This window comes from Anarrhichthys ocellatus, unplaced genomic scaffold, assembly GCF_004355925.1.
Source record: "Anarrhichthys ocellatus isolate YVR2014 unplaced genomic scaffold, GSC_Weel_1.0 scaffold3, whole genome shotgun sequence".
In the NCBI taxonomy this organism is placed as follows: Eukaryota; Metazoa; Chordata; class Actinopteri; order Perciformes; family Anarhichadidae; genus Anarrhichthys; species Anarrhichthys ocellatus.
The window spans coordinates 9,880,899-9,901,515 of NW_022280033.1; the positions used below are offsets into that span (position 1 = coordinate 9,880,899).

Below are 20,617 nucleotides of genomic sequence, written 5' to 3' on the forward strand. Positions count from 1 at the left end.
ATCCCAATTGGGTCTTGTAATCAAGGAGGACCTCACTGCAGTACATGCACGCAAGTGCACGTGTGCACGCGTACACACACACACACACACCACCACACAGAGACACATCCTAGTTAAATAATGCACTGGGCTGATTATTGAATGGCCTATAATTAAATTACTCTTAGAGAGTCTGCTGAGAGGTAGAATACATTTAAACAAAAAGTGTGTGTGTGTGTGTGTTTGTTTGTTTGCAAGTGACGAGCATTACCATGCTGCATTAAGTCTATGTATAATGGATGAGCGCTGCTTGGAACGGCACAAGCCCTAAATTGGTACAAATAAGGCTGAGATGCCTTAAGAAGTGTACAGTGCAGGAATCTGCTTGTCCAAGCAGTGATGGTGGCAACATTTAGTTTGTTTGTTTGTTTTGTGGGAACCTTCCTGTACAAGCAGAGACGGACTCACCTCATAGTGAGCGGTGCGCTGGGACTCGGAGATGAGCTGGGCATTGCAGATGTTACAATAGCTCTCTGTGAACAAGCCTCCATCCACGACGCCTGCAGACTTCATCTTCATCTGAGACTACACACAAACACACACATGCCCAAACATACACAAATATGAATATCATTCAAATGCAGAACAAATGTCAGTGAACCTTACAGTGTGTGTTCGAGGTGCATGAGCATGCATATATCTCAATTTAGAAATAGTTTTCCTTCAGAATGACTGATTCGTCATGACAGTTCAGCCCAAATATATGTTGATCCTCTCTGTCAGAACATCCTCTTGTGGATGATTTTGGCTCTAGTCTTAGAAACATTGCCCTGAGGCTCTGGCTTGAGTTCCTGCATTTTTCTATATATATATATATATATATATATATATACTATGAATTGTTTGTTGTAAATATGTTCCATTACAAAGTAATAGTTAATTAGCAAAAGTATATGTAATTAATTAAGAATGGGCCATTTTTTTTTGTAATTGGGCAAGGTGGTCCTAATCTTAATTACACAATGCATTGCTGGGAGTTTTATTTATCAGTGTATGTGTTTGGTATTTCAAATAATAATCTGCCATATAACTATTAATTACAATGAACAAATAAATGTAGTCAAGAAAAACTACAACATGACCCTGTGAACTGAACAGAGGTGAAGCAGGATGTTTGACACCGCAGCCTTCAGGAATGCAAATTAAACAAAGAAGTGCAGGAACATTGTTCAGGAGTTCATGAAAGTTTAAAAAACTTGTGTTTTCACTTTCTTACGATGTTATTAGGCCAAATATTGACAGACTTCTTCCGTCATCTTTTCAACTCCACACTGAGTTTGTAACATCCCGTTAGCTTCCTCGTGTCTCTGTGTGTGTGTTCCTGTGTTTCTGTGTCTGTCTGTGTGTGTGTGTTTCCCCTGATTACACTCATCCTACTTTGGATCTTTTTCCCCGCTCCGTTGGAGGCGCTTCAAGTTTGTTTATGACCGTTTTGACCAGTAAAGATACCTAAGTTTAAACTCCACCTCGTCTCCTGTGTCTGCGTTTGAGTCTCCAATCTGCCCCTCGGGCGTGACAGAGTTAGTATGCATGCTTCCCTAAAGCCCTACTCTGCAGCTCCACTCACAACCAAAATTCGATTTTGCAAGTTCATACGTAAGAGAGATACACCTTTTTCACCCTTTGCAAAAAATTCTGAGCTCTGGCAAGAAATATAAATGCTGTAGAGCGGTACAGTGTAGCCATTAGCAACTTTCGGTGAGTATTACAGCCTCTGAAGTAAATTGTTAAAAGGTCTCCGGCAACATTTTCCGCTGAGAAAGGGTGTCTTAAAACCTTGTTGGGGCTAGAATTGCCTAACCAGTAAAACCATAGAGACCTGAGCATCCCACCGGGAGCCGTGGCTCTGGAAGCAGTGTTTTCTTTCCCTGTTATACTGAGTACTGTAATAGAAAATGGTTTAATGATGTTCTCTGTGGCCTTGTGTTCAATTTTCTATTCTCTTTATTACATGTGCCCCGTAGGCACTGCTCTGACAGGGCTGGGGTGAGTAACGTGTCTGCAGGGAATGGTCCAGGAACATCCACCATTAAACTGGATGAGCCCCTTGCCCCAAGGAAGCGACAGTACAGGGTGCAAATGTTTTATAGAGCAAGATACATGAATGCTGCAGAGGTCAGCTCCAGTAACTTTGAAAGGAGGTGGTCTTTTGTCCGGCATGGTATCCCGAGAATTGCAACATTAGGGATGAGATCACACAAAATCTACTCCATGTGTCAGCAGGGAAACGCAGTGACGGGAATTGGTATTATTTATTTCAAGTGTAGTGTGTAATTACCTTTTAGGCTCAGCACTCACACACACACACACACACAGACTTTAACACACTGCTGGTAATTACCGCTGTCTGTTCTCCTTGTCTGTTTAGTGCACCCTGGACCCTCCAATTAACTACTGACATGCTGTATAGACAATTCCTCAATTATCTAGTTAAACCGACAGCACAGTACGACCGCAAACATTAAAATAAAATGGCAATGCAGATACATTTGAAGTAGAGCAACACACTTTAACATTACCTTAATGCGTGCTGTAGGCAAGTTACAAACGTCTGAGAAGAATAATATTCATTCTGAAATGTCAGCTGGAAACTTGTTTTGTCTGGAGGCATGGATGCATTATCACCTTCAGTTTGTGAAGTGTCTCATAAGACACGAAGGAACAGATCTATTTTGCAAACTGACATATTAGACTTGCTGCAGAAATTGTGTCCTCCAGCTTTTTGTGACAAGAAAAAAAAAACCTTGTCTGTCTGGACGTCAGCCAGGCAGAAGCTAATCCATCTTCTAATCTTCAGGCTAATTAAAAGTGATCGACTGCAGAAACGTCCTTATCTTCCTAATATCTCTATTACCTTTTGATTATTACATGCAGTATGGAGGACGTGGACTAATTAATAGACTGAATCTGTTGGTGAGATTAATAGCATGGCAGGCCCAACGAAGCAAAAAGATGGAGAGACAGATAGTGGGGGGAAATAATGAAAGAGGTATGGAGAGAGGAAAAAAGAGAGGGAGGGGGGGGTTATAATGGTGCACTGAACGTGATGTCTTCATGTTACATGGGTTTAGAGGTCTTAATGGAAAATGGGTTTCATTGCCACCATACTGTGTCAGATCATGTGATGTTTTGAAATCCAATTATTGCAACAATTTCCGAAGGGGCATGAACCAAAAAAAAGCCATGTGTTATACTTAGCATCGGTGGACATTTCAATTTAAGTTCATCTTTCGATTCCTTCTTCAGCATCTTATTTTTTGCTTGGATGCACACAAAGGTCACTGTAAACCATGCAATCAATGATGATGGAATTCATTGACCATTTATTGGGGAAAAAAGTCTCTTCTCTTCGGGGGGATTCTTATAACCTGTGCACAACTTCACTATGAAAAATGCCATTTTTTCCAAACCTCTTGCGTCAAAAATATATTACGATCAGTCGGCTTTGCTGTTGGCCGTGTTATACATCTTCATGAATATAATTGGACATTACGAGCCATAGTTGATTCTAATCAGCCAGCACAGTTTGTGAACTAATGCTGTGCTTTATTTTGGGTTTGTTTCACGTGAGAGACTTTTGTCTTTGCTGTAAGGTCCGTGTGGCTGCTGCTCAGTTGAGGCAGATAAATATAGCATTTAAATGTGTGTGTGTGTGTGTGTGTGTGTGTGTGTGTGTGTGTGTGTGTATATATATATGCTCACAGATATTTTTCTGAACTTTGATGGACAGAGGACAGAGATATGAAAAGTATACACATCTACTCAAATTAAAAATAAAAACTCAATCAGAAAAAGGATTGCAAAACCTAGACGAGACTTAACGAACGCATGAAAGCCAGAGGCATGTGAAGACAGAATGACCTTTAAGGGGGTTCTCCTTTAAGACCCCTTTAAGTGAACTCTGAGCCCTCCCTCAAATCTGCGCCTCTGGTCCACAATTCGTAATAAAGCCGACATCGAGTTGGACGTGGCTTTTTGTTCTTGTCTAGTAAATGCTACCACTTAGAGTGTTTTCTGTCGCCTAGGCTTAGAATATGAATTACTTTGTAGTATTACTTGCAACTAGATAGCGTTGTACTAAATGAGAGCCATATTGCACTGACAGAGATATAGTGTAATGTCTTATACCAACGGGGAGCTGCAGAGACACTGTTCGTAACACTCTCAGTTATGTCCCCTTTGAAAATCATGGTTTCATTCCATTGTCATTTTTCTTGATGTGCACGCGCCACCGGTATAACGTTAACTAGAGATGAACCAGTGGAAGACACACTTTACGGAGCGCAAGAGAGAGAAGCACACACGGAGAGACTGAGGGATTAAAAAGAGAGAGAATAGCAGGACTTCTTATGAAGGGTAACGTCGGTATTTTCTAACCTTGACCCTATTTTCCCATGTTTTTGTGTCTAAGTGACTAATGGAGACAACCATTTTTTTAATTGGTCCAATAGCCTATTGAGCTAGAACAACTGTTATCATAGTGGGCAATACTGCATCGATGTGTCCACTCAAAGTGCTTGTTTTTGCCACATAAATGCTCAGATTGTTATTATAAGTGTCTGCCAACATTATGGAAAGGACCCTACAGAGAACTAGAATATATTTGTTTCCCTTTCGATTGATCCGGTCTGCTTGTAATTGTGTCGTGTGTGACTTGTTACCGGAGGACGCTGTAAACATGGGTGAGAAATTGAGAGAGGGGCTGCGGCAACAAGTCATACATGACACAATAACAAACAGACCGGATCAAGTGAAAGGTTAACAACAATGTTTTACAGTTCTTTAGGGTCCTTTCCTATAATTAAAAATACACATTTTGAGCCTGTAAGTAGCAACACTTTTAGTGGACATACATTGATGGTGCGGAATCGCCCGGCATGATAACATTGCAGCCGTTTTTGCGACTGCTGGCTGCAGAGTTGTCGCTCAATAAAGAAACAATTTCAAAAAATTGTTGTCCTCATTAGTCAAAAACATGGAAAATAGAATATAGGTTAAGAAATACCAAAGTTCCCCTTGAGGTAAGGATTTGATCTTTCCATTTCTGCTCCATCAGAAGTGTCGCTGTGAAGTGTCTGTTCCCCTCTCCCTCTTTCTGAGGTCACATTTTATATATATAATAGTTCCTTTTTCATTTCAAAGTGCTGCTCTGATTTAACTGTCAAATTATGCATACAGTCGATGAAATATTGACATCAGCCTGTGAGCCAATGACCTGTCTAATGAGTCACTGGTGGGTATAACAAAAGGAAAGGTTGCAGGGTTAATAATATGGAACCCACTCTGCCGTGTCACTTTGATGTTCCACATTACAATTTGTTTCCCTGTTTCACTCTTTGTAATATAATCTTTCCGACACTCTCTCTTCGTCTGCCCCCACCACACACACACACGCACACACACACACTCGCTCCAAACCTCCCCTTTGTACAGCAGCAATCAAAGGTACTAGACTGAGGGAATAACGTCTTCAAAGGAGCAGGAGCCTGAGTCTGAACCCAAATCCTCATTCATTCTGTTTGCACTGCAGGAGTTTGCGTTGTACTGTTCTTGCTCAATACTGCAAACAAACACACACACACACTCAAATACAGCTAGGGTACAAACACACAAGTCTCGCCTCACAAAGTAAAACCAAGAGCTAAAAGCTTAAGATCCAAAATGGGTGACAAAAATGTGATTAGGGTTCCTGCCTGTTCCCTCATTGTTCATTTCAGCATAGTCAAACCGAGAGGGTAGATTGTCTTTCGCAGAGACAGTGTGGTGCAGAAAAGAAACACACACTTAATGCCAAGGTCAGTTCACACACTTCTCCCCCTGAGTCAGTGTGTGTGTCTGTTTTTTATGACTGTCCCTCCCTTTGCTCACTGCTTGTTGTGCCCCATATTCTATTTTAGAGCATTATGAGCACCTTCCTATTGACAGTCACACATATTCACACTATGCTTTGCATCTTTCCCCCAGCACTTCTACCTCGTTTCTCTCCCAGTGTTGGAAATGTGGCCTTGAGGGCAGGGATTATTCATAAGGGATGGTGTAGACTTATCTACTCTTGCCAAAGAAAAGCAGATAAGCTACTGTATTATGCACCTTACTGCTGCAGTTAATTTGCAATGCAACTTGAAGTTAGACAAGTTCATTCTTCTTAGGGATGCTTACAGAAATGTTCTATAATATTTGAGATAGCGGCATGTGTACAATCTCGGCTCACCCTCGCAAAAGGGATCAGGATCCCAAAAAGACTTCCTGAATAAATACAGCTTAAAAACAAGAAGAGGCGTTCTCACTATTTATTTTGCGTTAATAGTCTGAGGCCTGGCCTGGACTATTGAACATCAGAACATATATGGTACTGACGGAGGTGTGTCTATTGCACGGAGCATCACAACTTACAGAGGAATCAAGTGGATGTCAGTTCTGAGTCGTTTTAGCCATGCTAGCGGCGTGCCTCCATTGACAGCAATCTCGGCCGGCCAGATCTCAACTAAAGGATGGATTGTTAGGACATTTGGTTGAGACATCCTTGTCCCCCTCAGGATGAATTGTAATAGCTTTAGTGACCCCCCCCAGACTTTTTCATGTCAACTATCTTAGCTTAGCCAACATGCCAGTCCTGCTATGAATGCCAATGACTTTGGTGATCCATCGGTTCAAGGTTTTCACTAATCTTATGAAATATCTCAACATCTAATATGAATTGTTTGGACTCGCATTCATGTCCTCATTTGAACTTTGACCCAGCCATCACCAGGTGAAAATCTCAATTTTTTCCGCCTCAGCTATGCTTTGTGCTAATCAGCAAAGGTTATCATGCTAAACTAAGATGGTGAACATCATAAATATTGCACCTGTTTAATTAAGATCAGCATGTTAACAGAGCATGGCTGTAGACTCTTAGTCCTTTTGTTCCATACTAGTCATATTTATGGGAAATATTGCAGCGGAATAGCACAGCCAATAAAAAAAACTTGACACAAGTGAGACTTTTCCTCGGTTCTTTGCTGCGTTTCCACATTTCAAAAGAACATTTGTTCATCAGTAGATTAATAAGATTGAACAGAAGGTCCCCACGAGTGCTGTCTCAGGGCAAGGCAGTTTGTGTAGCAAACTATAAGTCAACTCTATTCATCTCATTTATTTATTGACTTCATAGACTGTGTAACCTCTCGGCCTCTCTCAGACCTTTTATTCGGTGCGGCTGTGGTACTTTTATCTCTGAAAATCTCTCTCCGGGCCATTACTTGTTAATGGTATTAATAACAGATCCACCGCTTTAGGCCACAATATGGATTCATTAGAGAGTGAATGAAGACTATTATCCCGGGCAAAGTAAAGCTTTCCCAATTTAACCGAGCACATCTCGGCCTCCCTTTTATCTATGAGTGTGTGTGTGTGTGCGTGTTCAGTAACCAAGTTAATGGGGGGAGACGAAGGCGGCCTGAAGTTTCAATTGGGGTCGTTATGTTACTGTAACATATGGGGAGTGCTATGCTGAATGGCCAACAAAACTGTTGGGGTCTATCTGTTCCATTAGCAACTAATTGCACTGTTTTTATACTTTGGCACATTCTGTCCTTATTATGTTTAGTTTGACTTTCCTGGCACAATTCTCATCTCCATATTTTCCCCTTAACATTAAACAATGTCTTGGTTTTTGCACTTAACACCCAGATGCAATACCAAGTGTATTAGACCTGAGACTGCACTGATGTCACAGCGAGGTTTGAGGATCCAACAACACCAGGAAAATTGATAAAGAGGGTAAAGATGGTATTGCACTAAGCAGAAATATATTCGCTTCAAGGATTTGGGCTGTAGGCAGCGTGTGGTCCTCTCAGTATAATACACAGTTATATGCACATTGCTTTTGGTAAGCAGAGAGTGAAACTGGGATCAGCGCACCCAAGAATAATATTATAATTCAATATTTTCCATAAGCAATCTTACAATGTATTTCCATGTACAATATGTTTTTTACTAGCGGGCAGATTGGGGTGAAATGCAGAAGGGAGCAAACGGATTTCCCATGAGGCAACATGCACCTCAGCACCACAGACATGCTTTACCCCAGAGATTGTGAATACATAAAATTGCGTTAAGTGGAACAACTGAAGTGACACAAGCCAAATAATGCTTTGTAATGACTTTCTTCTCTCCAAATCTCTCAGTCCTCTCTCCCTCGCTTTCTCTTTGTCTCCCTTACTGAACTGATATGACTGCAAACACCTAATTAGAAATATGACTCTTTCTCTTTTACTAATTAGTTCAATAAGCTCATTGTTCTGTTGCACAAAAAGCTTGATAAGAATATTACCTCAAGGTTCTGGGGGCTTGACTGTAAAGAGGGAATATAAATAGTTTTAGTACAACACAGCTGAGAGGTGATGATGTGTTTTGGTCCTAAGGGGACATGTACACAAATATCCTTGTAGGATCAACTGTCAATCACAGGGCTCCGATTTTATATATGCTTTAAGTGTCTGTCACAGTGTGTGTGTGTGTGTGTGTGTGTGTGTGTGTGTGTGTTGCTTGAGTAAATGTAAGTTGCCTTGCCTGCAGGAATCCCCACAATAAGCAAAAGGTAAAAAACAGCCCATTAATGCACCTTTTGTAAGAGCGGTGTGTCTCTGCATTTGTGTGACTTCGTTTTCTCTTTCACAGCGTTTCTATGAAAACGTACAAAAACACTATTGGTTTCTGATGTATACATGGCAGCCTGCGTGACCCACTGTGGAATTGTGCTGGAATAATTACACAGGTCAAGGTCAGGGTAAAGTAAGTCCAGATTAATAGTGTTAATAGACTCTTTCTGTTGTTTTCATCCGAGGCTGACCATAGGAACCATGGGATTGATTGACTTAACTTTTACACTGTAGACATTTTTGTTGATTCAGTTTGCCAGTAGCTGTATTCTCTAAGACAGTGCGAGTGTTATTACATTGAAATGATTGATTTTAGCTTTGGGGTTTAAATGTTAAGCCCAGAGCTTGTTTGGTCCATGAGTGTTTGTTAGAGAACAGTGCTTCCAGCAAACTGGAGCTACCCGAACAGAGAAGCATTGATCATGCAATCATCCAATCGTACAAAAGAAATAAAGTCCATGTTGAAAACAAGCCGACAAGAAAAGCAACTAAAACATTAAGCTATATATTTTAGATTTAGTTTTGGGTCAATCAAATAAGATCAAATGAAAAAAAAGTAACAACAATAGTAGTATTCACCCTATTAACCACTGTCGGCTTCAGTTATATGAACTCTGCCTCCTTTGCCATTTGATTTAAAGAAAACAAATATGTTTTCGAAAAATGCGTGTGGGTTTGATCCGGGAATAGAAAATGAGAAGGCACCATTTGTTTATTTTCTATTGCAGAAACATTTCCAAGAAAATGGAGAGAGGACAACAGCCTTTACACAACAACACCACACAGATTCTACAGTAGAGAAATGAGTTACGTAGTCCCCACATGCACGCAATACCCCCATCTACAAAGATAGCATACATATAAACATCATACTGTGCAGTCTAAATCATGACCAAATATACATGCACACAAAGGAATATGCTGTTGATATATATGTATGAGCTTGCAGTGCATGCTGTGCATCTCTCACACACACACACACACACACACACACACACACACACACACACACACATGCACACAAAGGAATATGCTATTGATATGTACTGAATAAGCTTGGACTGCATGCTGTGTAACACACACACACACAGACACACACACATGGATTAAATAGGGCATGACCTTGCAGCACCCGAGCCCATATGAATAGGAAGAAAGGACCTATGATCAAGTGCATGTGCTTCTTCATATTCTATTCCTCAGTGTGTTTGTGAGAATGTCTCTGAAGTTTTGAGAAAGCAACTAACTTATTTAGACAGAATCAAAGACGAAAAAGAATGAATTCTACATCTGATAAACATATTTGTCTTTCCTCATTCAGTAATGCACCCACAAATATCCCCCTCTCCTTCCCTCATCCCCTCCCTGTCTGGCAGCAGGCCAGTTTCCGATCATGGTGATGGAGCAAAAGAAAATTGATTTCTAAAGAGCTCTGTCTGCTATATCCGGATATGAAACATGCAACCAGTTATTACCCTAACACGGATATTAACATAACACAACAACCGTGTCAAGATATATATTAAAGATGTCTTGTTCCGGCTGAGAGACTCATAATCTAAGATTGAGAAACCGCCACTTGTTCAAAGCACGCCGAATCCTTATCAATACTGCACAATTGTGACGATATCTGCTTTGGAACAGACGCACAAAAGCTCTTTGGAAAAGGTTGGCACTGCCCCGATGCTGCCGGATTCAATATCTTGATTGTGTAGACGGGCACAACGGGCGGCCCCATGTTAGCTATTATGCAGCTATTAATGAATGTACACTAGCAAAGGTCAAATGACCCATACGTTGATCTACATGGACACGCACACATTAACTCAGATGCACCCATGCAAATACTGCACACAGTTAGCAGAAAGGTCACAGCATGCGGTGTCTGAGAAGAAGATATTTGAAGAAGATATGCTGCCTGTTGCTATGGAGCACTCCAGGAGGAAAACATACAGACACAAAAGACACACACCTACACATGAGATGCTGTCGGTCTTAGACAAACCAGAGCACTTACACATCTATGAACACAAACACACACGCGCGCGTACACGCGCGTTCCATCAATCCATGTCCTCATAAAAAGTGAAGAAGCAGCAGCCACTTTTCAGGAGCATCACTGCCTCAATTATTTCTCCCGGACTTTGTGTGTGTGTGTGTCTTTCTTTGTGTGTGTGTGCGCGAGTGTGCATATACTTTATTTGTATGTATTAAAGGAAAGCGGGCACTTTGCAAGAACAACATCGCTTTTCCGTTTATTCCTTCAGGACTGGGTAATTTATGCCAGTCGGTTAATCAGATTCCCCCCAGATGCCGTTCAGCACCTCGTGAGAGACAGAAAGAGGGAGAATGAAACAGGCTTCTGTACTTCTTGATGGCTCGGAGCTGGCAACAGCTACACTGCATATGCTCCACATTATCAACATGCTAATTAAATGGCTTTATTTTCTTTCACGTTTTTTCCTCCTTGACTTTAGTATTGGCTCTGAGGTTATGTGCAGTGCAGTACATGTCAAGTGACATGGATACAAACTGTTTATATATATTCCAACAACATTATCTATACTTTGTAAACACATATTCTACGAAACACACAATGAAACATAGAAAAACTCCCTTTAACTCAATTGTAACCGAATGGAATATGGTGAAACAAACAGTCGATCGACAGAAATGTATTCAGCAACAATTCTGATATTAATTCTTAAGTCATTTTCTAAGAAGAATCGCTGGTTCCAGCCTTCTAAATGTTATTTACTGCTTTCATTGTCAATAAACTGAACATTTTGGGTTTTAGAACAGAGCTGCAAACAATGCTTATTTTCATTATCGATCAATTAATTGGTTGGTCTAAATAAAGTCATAAAATTGTGAAAAATGTCTATCACAATTTCCGGAACCCAAGATGCAAATGTCTTGTTGTGTTCGACTAAAGCTCAAAAGCCAAAGATAAAGATGTTTAAGATCCCACAAGACAAAGGAAAGAAGCAAATCCTCCTTTGAGAACTTATCAACAACCTCTGTTGACTAATCGATTAATCAACTAATCGTTCCAGCTGTAATATAGAGCTGTGGTTTGGACAAAACAGGCATTTTGCAAAAGGGTTTTTGGACTCTAGGAAGCTTTGCTGGGCATTTTTCACAAACTTCTGACATTTCATGGACCAAAATCAATTATTTGACAGATTCACGACAGTGAAAATGATCGTCAGCTCAAGGTGCATTTCTCTCTATTCTAGCCCTGAGACACTCAGTCAGCACATGCTGATCAATAACTGCATGTAAACAAACAGAGCATGAAGCCTCAGCTCTGCTCAGTCGCTTTGGCTACATGTGGGAAAATAGACTCAGAGTATAGACTGCAGAGAGGGAAGCTCGTAGTCAATAAAAAGTCCTTTTCTGAGGACTGAAATATTAATTGCGAGTGATGACACAAATGAATTGAACTGTCGACTTCATGACACTCATTGTTTCTGAATGAATATTTGGGGATATGTACTTTGTGTATGTACATGTATGTACGTGTGTGTGTGTGTTAGGGGTTCAGTCCTGGTGACAGGCAGGCGAGTGCTGTGTAAAGGCCATAAGCTGGTATCATCCTGCCACAGATGCCCTGTGTGAGACTGATGCATTCTTCTCAAAGTGACAAATACTTGCATTGAGCGCGCTCTCAATGAGAGGGATGGGAGCCGCAGTGAAACTAGATGCAGCAAGTATCAGACCTAATCCATGATACATCTGACACGTGTCTTCATATTTCACATCAAGTCATTATTGTAGGTGTGCCAGAGCCTGGATTGGCACTGCAATGAAAAGTTTCTGAATCACGAGGAAAATCCCTGCATCTAATTCAAATGACAGCGGGCGGCCAAGTTTCCTAAATTAATTCAAACTGCTCTGGAGCTGAAATGAAATGAGCCGAGTTATTTGAATAGCCAGTGGCCAGAAGATCCATGTGTTATATAATGATAATCAATTCATATTTTAAGTTGTGTTTCAGGCGGGAAACACCACCCTCTCTGGTTTCACCTTTTCCAACATCAGGATGAGCTGCCTTCCTCTGTCTTTGTCACTGAACTGAGTTTGCAGTGTTGCAAAACAACACATTTGAGGACCTCACCTTGGACATTAGTCACTGTTTGCCAACATTTTATTGACCAAACAATCAACTAGCCATATCCAGAACTAAAATCATAAGTTACATGCAGCCCTTACACTACATCATCTACACCTTGAGACGCTCCAGAAACGCATGCATTGACCTCATAGGTAACTCAAAGTGCTACTTTAATGCGATATTGTTCAATCAAATACCCAGGAAGCATATAGGCTACAATAGGAAGACTATAATATATAATCACGCAGCAGTAGATGATACTCATTAGAAAATGTAAATCAATACCTTGCCTCTGATTTATCTGTAGATTAAATACCAGAAAGTTTGCAGAGGTTACTCTACTGACACCCCTCTCCCAGCAGGACTTTCATGGAGCTATTGAGTGATTCAAGGTGCCAAAACCTTCAGTATTCTGCTGGCAACAGCCAGAAAAAAATGACCCAGGCGTCAAATAAGGATGTCAATAACGCATCTGTTGAACAAACTCTACTGTCAGCATTCCCCATTCAGTTCGCTGTCCATCACTCACCTTGCGCAGAGGCAGCGACTCCTCTCCGACAACCATCCGCCAAACGTCTGTAATCCTTCCACGCACCTGTGCCGTAAAATCCGCCAAAACTTAACGCGAGTCCTGCCAGCTGGAGCGTCCTTGGTAACGCTGCTGCGCAATACAGATATCTTCTTTGTGTCTTGATTTTAAATCGCGTCGTACCCTCCAAAAAAAATAAAAAATCTTTCAAAAAAAAAAGAAGAAGAACTCACTCGCGCTGCTCTCTGTCGTGATGCGCGTGTCCTCTAGCCCTCCGCTCTAGTCCATAGTATCGCGGAGGTAAGAAGAAGAGACGTACCGCTGTTGATATCATCCACTACTACTCCGACCGAAAGGCACCGCGGAGGGGGAAACAAAAACAAAGTGAGCTATCCCAGCGTGCAGGGAAGGGCCGAGGAGGGGAGAGGAGAAGAAGAGGAAGGTGTGAGCAGCCTTCACCCGGGATGAATGAAAGACAGGAAGCGCTCTTCGGCTCACACAGTGCGCGCGATAGTGTACACTGCACGCCGGATTAGCAGAGTGAGTGAGTGAGTGGGAGCACTGGTCGAGTGAGTAGGTTTCCGCACTGTGCACCCACATGCATATCACCTTACATAAAAAAATGAATAGAGAGACTGAAAGAGCGCCAAAAATCGCTGAAATAAAATGATTGTTGTATTGACATGCTGTTTCCATAGCGTGATGGTAAGCCTCATTAAGTGTGCTACAGTCCCCTTATCACATTATACTGAACAGGCTCATTCCTCAGCCGTGCTTCTTGTGGACGGGATGGTGTTGGTATCGTGAGCTTCTGCAGTTTCCCCAGCATGCATTTGACTGAAGACAATGTCCAGTGTCTCTGGCAGGTTGCCAGGGATTCCGATGATATACAGGGATTCCCATGAATAATTATCCTGTGGTATTTTTATTTTATTTTTTTTTAACATTTGGATCAACGATTAATTGTTAAGACTTTGTTAACGTGCTGATACTCGAAGTTAAAACCTGCAAAATGAAAACAGCACATTGGTGGAAATGTGTGATGGTCATTTCCCTCTATTTGCTGTCTTTTAGTAGAACAAGAGTCGATCAAATTTAAAAAAACACCCTACTTTATTGAAGTAGGAAAAATACCCCCCCCCCAAAAAAAGACCATCTGCTACCAAAACGTTATGAATATTTCCACCATTGCTCACCTTTTCTCATCAATATCTCTGCAGACATGTTGATGTTATTCTGAGGAACTGAAAGCAATTTGCTGAGTAGTCAACAGACGAGCTACAATAGAGGATGATTGCAGTCTATTGCTGTACGTCTTATTCAGACCCACTGAAATGAAACACACTTCTGGCAGATTCTACAAATTATTATCTCAGCAAAACCAAATTGCTGCAAATGAACCCATTTTTCAGTAGTAACTATTTCTTTGGCATTTGAATAAACAAACAGTTGCTTTTGAATAACAATCAAACCAAGACAACATTTCATAGCCACTCACAGTAAAAATTCAGAGAAACCCCGTTTTTGTTGCTTTGCACTGCCAACAATAACCTTTATCTATGGAAAATTGCATTAATTCACCGTGGACCGCAAACACTTCCAAAATCAATCACATGCACCAAATTTAGAGCTTAGTTGAAAAAAATGACATTTCTTGATTTTTTTTTTCTTCTGTTCGATTATCCCGGGTCTTTTTGAAATGCCACATTTTCACACTAGTGTATGGATGTGCATTTATTCCGGGAGAATGGGCGCCTATTACACGCTTTCTGAGGCTGTGACAGCAGCTCGCATGAGGAAGCCAAACACGTCACAGCTCAGACAATGTACCCAGGCAGACACACTTACACACACACACACACATACGACACACATACGGCACACAAGCATACACTCGCAGATCTAAATACACACGAACTCACTGACACAATGCACATCGAAGAGATGAATGGACCAATTTATCAAACCACCAGCCAAGGCAGGCCCGAGGACGTATAGTGCCAGCACTGGTCTGGAGAAAGAGGACAGGATGTGCCTGTGTGAGTGTGTGTTTTTTCTCCCTTTTGCTTTGGCAGTAAAGTCATTGCTCCTAACATAACATTCACTTTTCGCCCTTTGGGTGATTTTTCCCAGAAAATTGCTGCACCTTTAACCCTGATGCCAGCTGACGTGGCTGCATGACAAGCAAATTTATAGTTCTTGTGATTGTCAGCATGGAGTGCAGAAGAGAACGTGTGTTAGTTTGTTAAAAAGAGATCGTGAGCAAAGGAGAGGCAAGGAGGGACGCTGCTAGTGTCTGTCCCTCGTGCTTTCTCATTAAACCGACAAGATCAATGTTCATTCTCAGAGCTTTACAGCATTTACAAGCCCAAACTAATCCACTATTAGAGAGCTGACAGAGAAGGCACAGAGCAGTGCTTGGAAAGAGGTTGGGTTCAAATGAAACAAGAACAGTACCAAAATGTGTCTAACGTCTGAATATATTCTCTCTGAACATCTCAGTGGATCGACACAGCACACTGTTGTGTAAGGACATCCTCACTGCATGGCATCGATCAGTTCGGAGGTGTTGTATAGTCCTGAAAGTGTCTTTCTAAGCAGAGACTGATGCCAACAGACACAAAGAAAAAAAAAATCTAATATTAGTTAGAACTTGATATTTGACTGCGACAGATGATATTAGCCGATATTGAAATAGTAGATATAATGGAGGCTCTTCCTGGACGACAGCTATACAGCAAAACTGTGTGCAATGAGATTTTATTCATTTATTGATTCACTTAACCATTGATTTGTTTTTGTAAATTAATAATTTATTTTTATAAATGAATATGTCCAGATTTTATGTGCCGCATAATCGGTTCGTTGGATCTGGATCGCAGCTCATCCATCCGATGTACACATGTGGACAGCAAAATATTGAGTTTATGAATTATTAATAATAAGCAAAGCATATTGTAACTCCTCTCTACTAGCATCAAATGTAAGCTTTTGACAAATGCAGTCTTAAAGTATAATTGATAATATGAGTGATTAATGAAAATATTACCACTAGCATTGGCTTTCCAAAACTCATGCAGTACTGTCTGGACCCTCGTCTACTCCATTACAAATGAAACTTTCGGTTGGAAAAGTAAAGCCATGTAGAAACGGATACTACAAAGGCAAAAAGAAATCAGCAGAGATTAAATTGATGCGCCAGATTTTATTTCCACTCATCCACTAACTCCCTAGCTGAGGGAGTGTTTATATTTAGATGTGAATAAGTGTGTGTTTATGTGTGAGGGAGAACATTTCAAATGTTAGTCCCCAGATTTTGTGATGTCGTCTTCAGTGCGGTGCATCTGTTGGGTTTTGGCTGCTGGGATACTGGCCCGGTCTGCTTGATGCTGCTCCAAGGTTCGGGGGCAGCCTGCCGGCACTGCCAGTTGGTAGCGAGCCCGAGCGTGTTGGGTTGCTCATTGTAGTTGAAAAAAAAAAAAAAGTAAAGCCGACTCCAAGAATCCTGGTCCCAAAAGTATTTACAAAACTGATATGCCTTTGTTTGTCCACCACAGGTCGGAGACACAGAAATGGACACTGACTACTGAGACGCAGACGGTGCATGAATGTGTGGAGTGCATGTGTGTCTGTAGTAAGTTCGTGGAACATAGAAATAAGAGGTTACGGACAAATATGGGTCCATGTTCTCTCTCCAATAAAGTGTTTATTGGCAACAGGTGAGGGGTAATCCAGAGATAGAGGTTTTATTTCAGGAGCATCAGCATGTCTTACACTTACAGCTCAGATCACTTACAAACAGCCACATATAGAGTACAGCTGACACTGAGAACGCCCAGAAGGCGCTAAATCAAAATTAATGTGATCTTGTCGCCACCCTGAACACCAGACGAGGAAAAGAGAGCGAGGACAGACGAGTAATTGATATCTATGGTGTCAACTCCAACACAAGTTCACCCTTGTGATTAATGTATTTTTCCTTCATTATCCACAACTTATTATAGCAACTCAAACATAAAGCCCTGCTCTTATTTTTATTGCAAAGATTGCAATACATGCCTGTGCCTTGTGCCGTACGTAAGCACAATGATGGAACATTTCTATTCATTAACAGCTCTCCTTAAGCTTAATTTCATTCCACAAACAATGGCGCTTCATTTATTTCTACCCTGCCAGTCTTAAATTCATTCATTTTTGAAGTCATTAGCATTTTAACCTTCCCATTTTCTCACAACTCAACTGATTTAACATGATTGATAGCGAGGTGGCAGACGGATCTATGTCAGCCCCACTGTACAAACATGATACTTGTCATCAGATGTCTGGAGCTGTATTTTTACACTTGGTCATTTGGTTGATGTGTGACGACCAAATTATTTAGAAAGTTGTGAAGGAATGTCTGTCTCGTTCATTTTGTACCAAAACTTGATTATAAGTCAAGCATTTCATGCCAACATTTGTCGCTGCAACATGAAGTTCATCTTCTTTTCTTTTTTTTTCTTTTCCTTCACACAATAGCATGCACAAGTTTGCAGTTACAGCCATTGCAATCCTGTACTTTCCTCTGGATATTATCAATAGGATGCTGCTTTTGGAGAGTGAGGACTTCTGTTGATGCACATTAATTGCGTCCTGCTGCGCTGCAAATACTGTCCTCCTTTCTCTGACCCTCTGGTCTGCACTTGGTAGCTATGGCCATCTAGAGGACAAATCAGCACAGTGCACTTGCCGTCAACGTGCCTTCATACCAATGGTTCCCAAAAGTTATTAGCTTGTGACCCCCTCAAAGACAGCTAAATCTACTTGTTAGTCCTTGTTACAGGTTACGTATAAGTTGTTTTACACATGTGACACTTCCCTCTCAAATTGTACTATTTGAATACTTTTTAGAGGCCCGGAGAGGTGAAATTATCCAGTAAATTACATTAAAAGAAAAAAGAAACATATTTTTGAGTAACAAAAACAGGTCTTGTCCTCTATATGATCTTGTTAAGCCCCAGCTCCGAAGTTGAAAAAAATCTTTGGATCTTAGTAACACAGAAACACAAGTTGGTATATTTAAATTAGCATCTTCATTTTCTGTTAAAAACAAAAGTGTAGAGGACTGTCTCTTCTGTTGTAGGATGCATAGAAAGACACAAGGTGGCACTAGAGCGCTGCTCTTTAGCTCGACACTGGTTTGAGAGAAGAGAAGGGACAAATGAGAGAGCGAGATAGAGATGCAGAGAGTGAAGCCAAAACCTCAGCAATGTTTTATGACACACAATCAGCTGAGTGCCTCCATTTAAACCAACATTAATTAAATTGATGGCGAATCGAGTTTACACTCTGGAATTGAGTTTTCTTCACTGAAATCACTTTGAGTTGATTTACTCCCAACTTTTCCACTTGGTTGCCTCTAATTAAATCCAAATGACTCAGTCCTCATTACAGATGTCTCCCTGGAATTTAAACACTGTGTTGACTTGCTGTTCATCAGCCTGTGTCTGTGTGTGTGTGTGTGTGTGTGTGTGAGAGTGTGTGTCTATGCATGCCTGGAGGAATTTAATTATGTTACAGTACATGTATTCATTTACATTCTGTGTGGTTTGTCTTCTTCTCCGTGCTGGATGCTGAGCATGCTTTTGCAGTGTGTCACTAATGTTTTCGGGCATGTCCAGTACTTTGGTTCCTTTATGATTGAGCTTCTCTCAGGCTCTTATTAGGAGCTGTCATTTTTACCCCTTAATCCCCAGTATTCAACATCCCAGCATTCCACTCCCAGAGTCCCATATTTTCCCTTTGCTCCTGAGGATCTTATCTAGATGTCTGGTATATTTCAGCAGGAGTACTGTATTGAGACTATACATTTTCCCACAAGCATCAGATTGTAAAAATGCCCATGTGCATGCACGCACGCACACATTGAAATTAATGTAGTCGCATGGTACAATAGGCATGCCTTCAGTTGACTTTGACTTCACGTTAATCTCTCCATCACCATTTCCAAACATGTTGATCTGCAAGCTCTACCTAAGTTCTGTGAATTTCCATTCCCTGTGTATCCATGCCACTCCGAACAATGACATGATCCTCACATGGCTTTATTCTAAATCCCCCAGAAATCCGTAACAACCACCGGCATGAAAGTAAAGCAGGGTAACCCTTTCCAACAAGCCATTATTCTCTTTCTTCTAAACAAAAGGGACTCAGCTTTCTGGCTAACGAGACTGAACTCATGGTCTTGTGGTTGGAACAGAACAAAAACATTTGCAGGGACCGTATGCTGCGCAGTCTCTGCATAGTCACGACCGTGTATGTGATCATGTGTGTGAGAATGACTCTGTGTGTTTGTTCAGGTTTTGACCTGTGTTCAACGTTTCTTCTCTGTTAGTCCCTTGGTCCAGTAGATGATGAGATTACAGCAGTGGTTTGAGGTTCTATCTGGGACCCTCACCAAGGATCCCAGGGGCCGCCGAGAGTGTATGTGCACAGTGTGTGTGTGGGTGAGTGTGTTTGTCAGAAGGGAAAACCTGTGTAATCTAAATCACAACAATACAGTGGAAGTCAATAAACTCATGTTGCAAAGCCACCCACCCACTTACCACACACATAACCAACGCGGTTCAACGCTCAACGCGATGTTGGTTGGCCATGATAGCATACGCCTGACGCTGTTAGTAATTACTCATGTACAGCAGTCCTAACTCCAGCAGGAACGATGTCTGGTCTTGTTAGCAAAAATAATGCAGAGAGTATTTGGCAATTCTTTGGAATTAAACCAAACTAAAAAAGAGAGCCAGAGAATGTGTATGAAGTGATTTGTAAGCCGTGCAGTAAACAAGTCGGGACTAAAGATGGAAACACCACAAATCTCTCACCTATCCTCAAACTCAGCATCCAACCGAATATGCAAGCCCACCACTGACTCCACCCACAAATCTCGCGGATCAATCGGTTTATTAGGGTTTTACCGAATTGTTATAAGAGCTTCGAAGCTCTGAAGCTTCATTCATAACGTTAACATTTGAATTATTATTATTAACTTAAAGAAACAGTGCATGCAGTAGTCCACCTTCTCTCCCTGACACACCGTGATAAACGCAACAACACTATTCAGGAAAAATGAGTTGTGCGCGAAGGTAACTTCTAACTTTTATGTGTTCAAATGTTATCCTTTTTTAAATTTTGTTTTTGACGAGAAGCTTCAATGAATACAGTTGTTTGAAGGAGGTGTTTTCACATCAATATAAAATAGATATTAAAGTGAGAATTAAGACATCCAAACATTCTGAGTGCAAAACATTTGTT

General features: G+C 41.1%; 1 protein-coding gene across 3 annotated transcripts in view; it reads right to left on the reverse strand.

Annotated features, from left to right (window-relative positions):
• The window catches only part of LOC116398588 (zinc finger matrin-type protein 4), a 45,947-nt gene extending 31,763 nt beyond the window's left edge, over positions 1-14,184 (reverse strand). The window contains exons 1-2 of one of the 3 annotated variants that reach the window (XM_031875022.1): positions 13,328-14,176; positions 448-564 (exon numbers count right to left, since the gene is read on the reverse strand). In XM_031875022.1, coding sequence (XP_031730882.1) covers positions 448-564; positions 13,328-13,363 — 153 coding nt within the window. In that variant the 5' untranslated portion in view covers positions 13,364-14,176. Of the gene's footprint in view, positions 1-447; positions 565-13,327 lie in introns of all 3 variants that reach the window. The other 2 variants (XM_031875031.1, XM_031875041.1) reach the window with 2 other exon arrangements.
• Between the last annotated feature and the right edge of the window lie 6,433 nt (positions 14,185-20,617).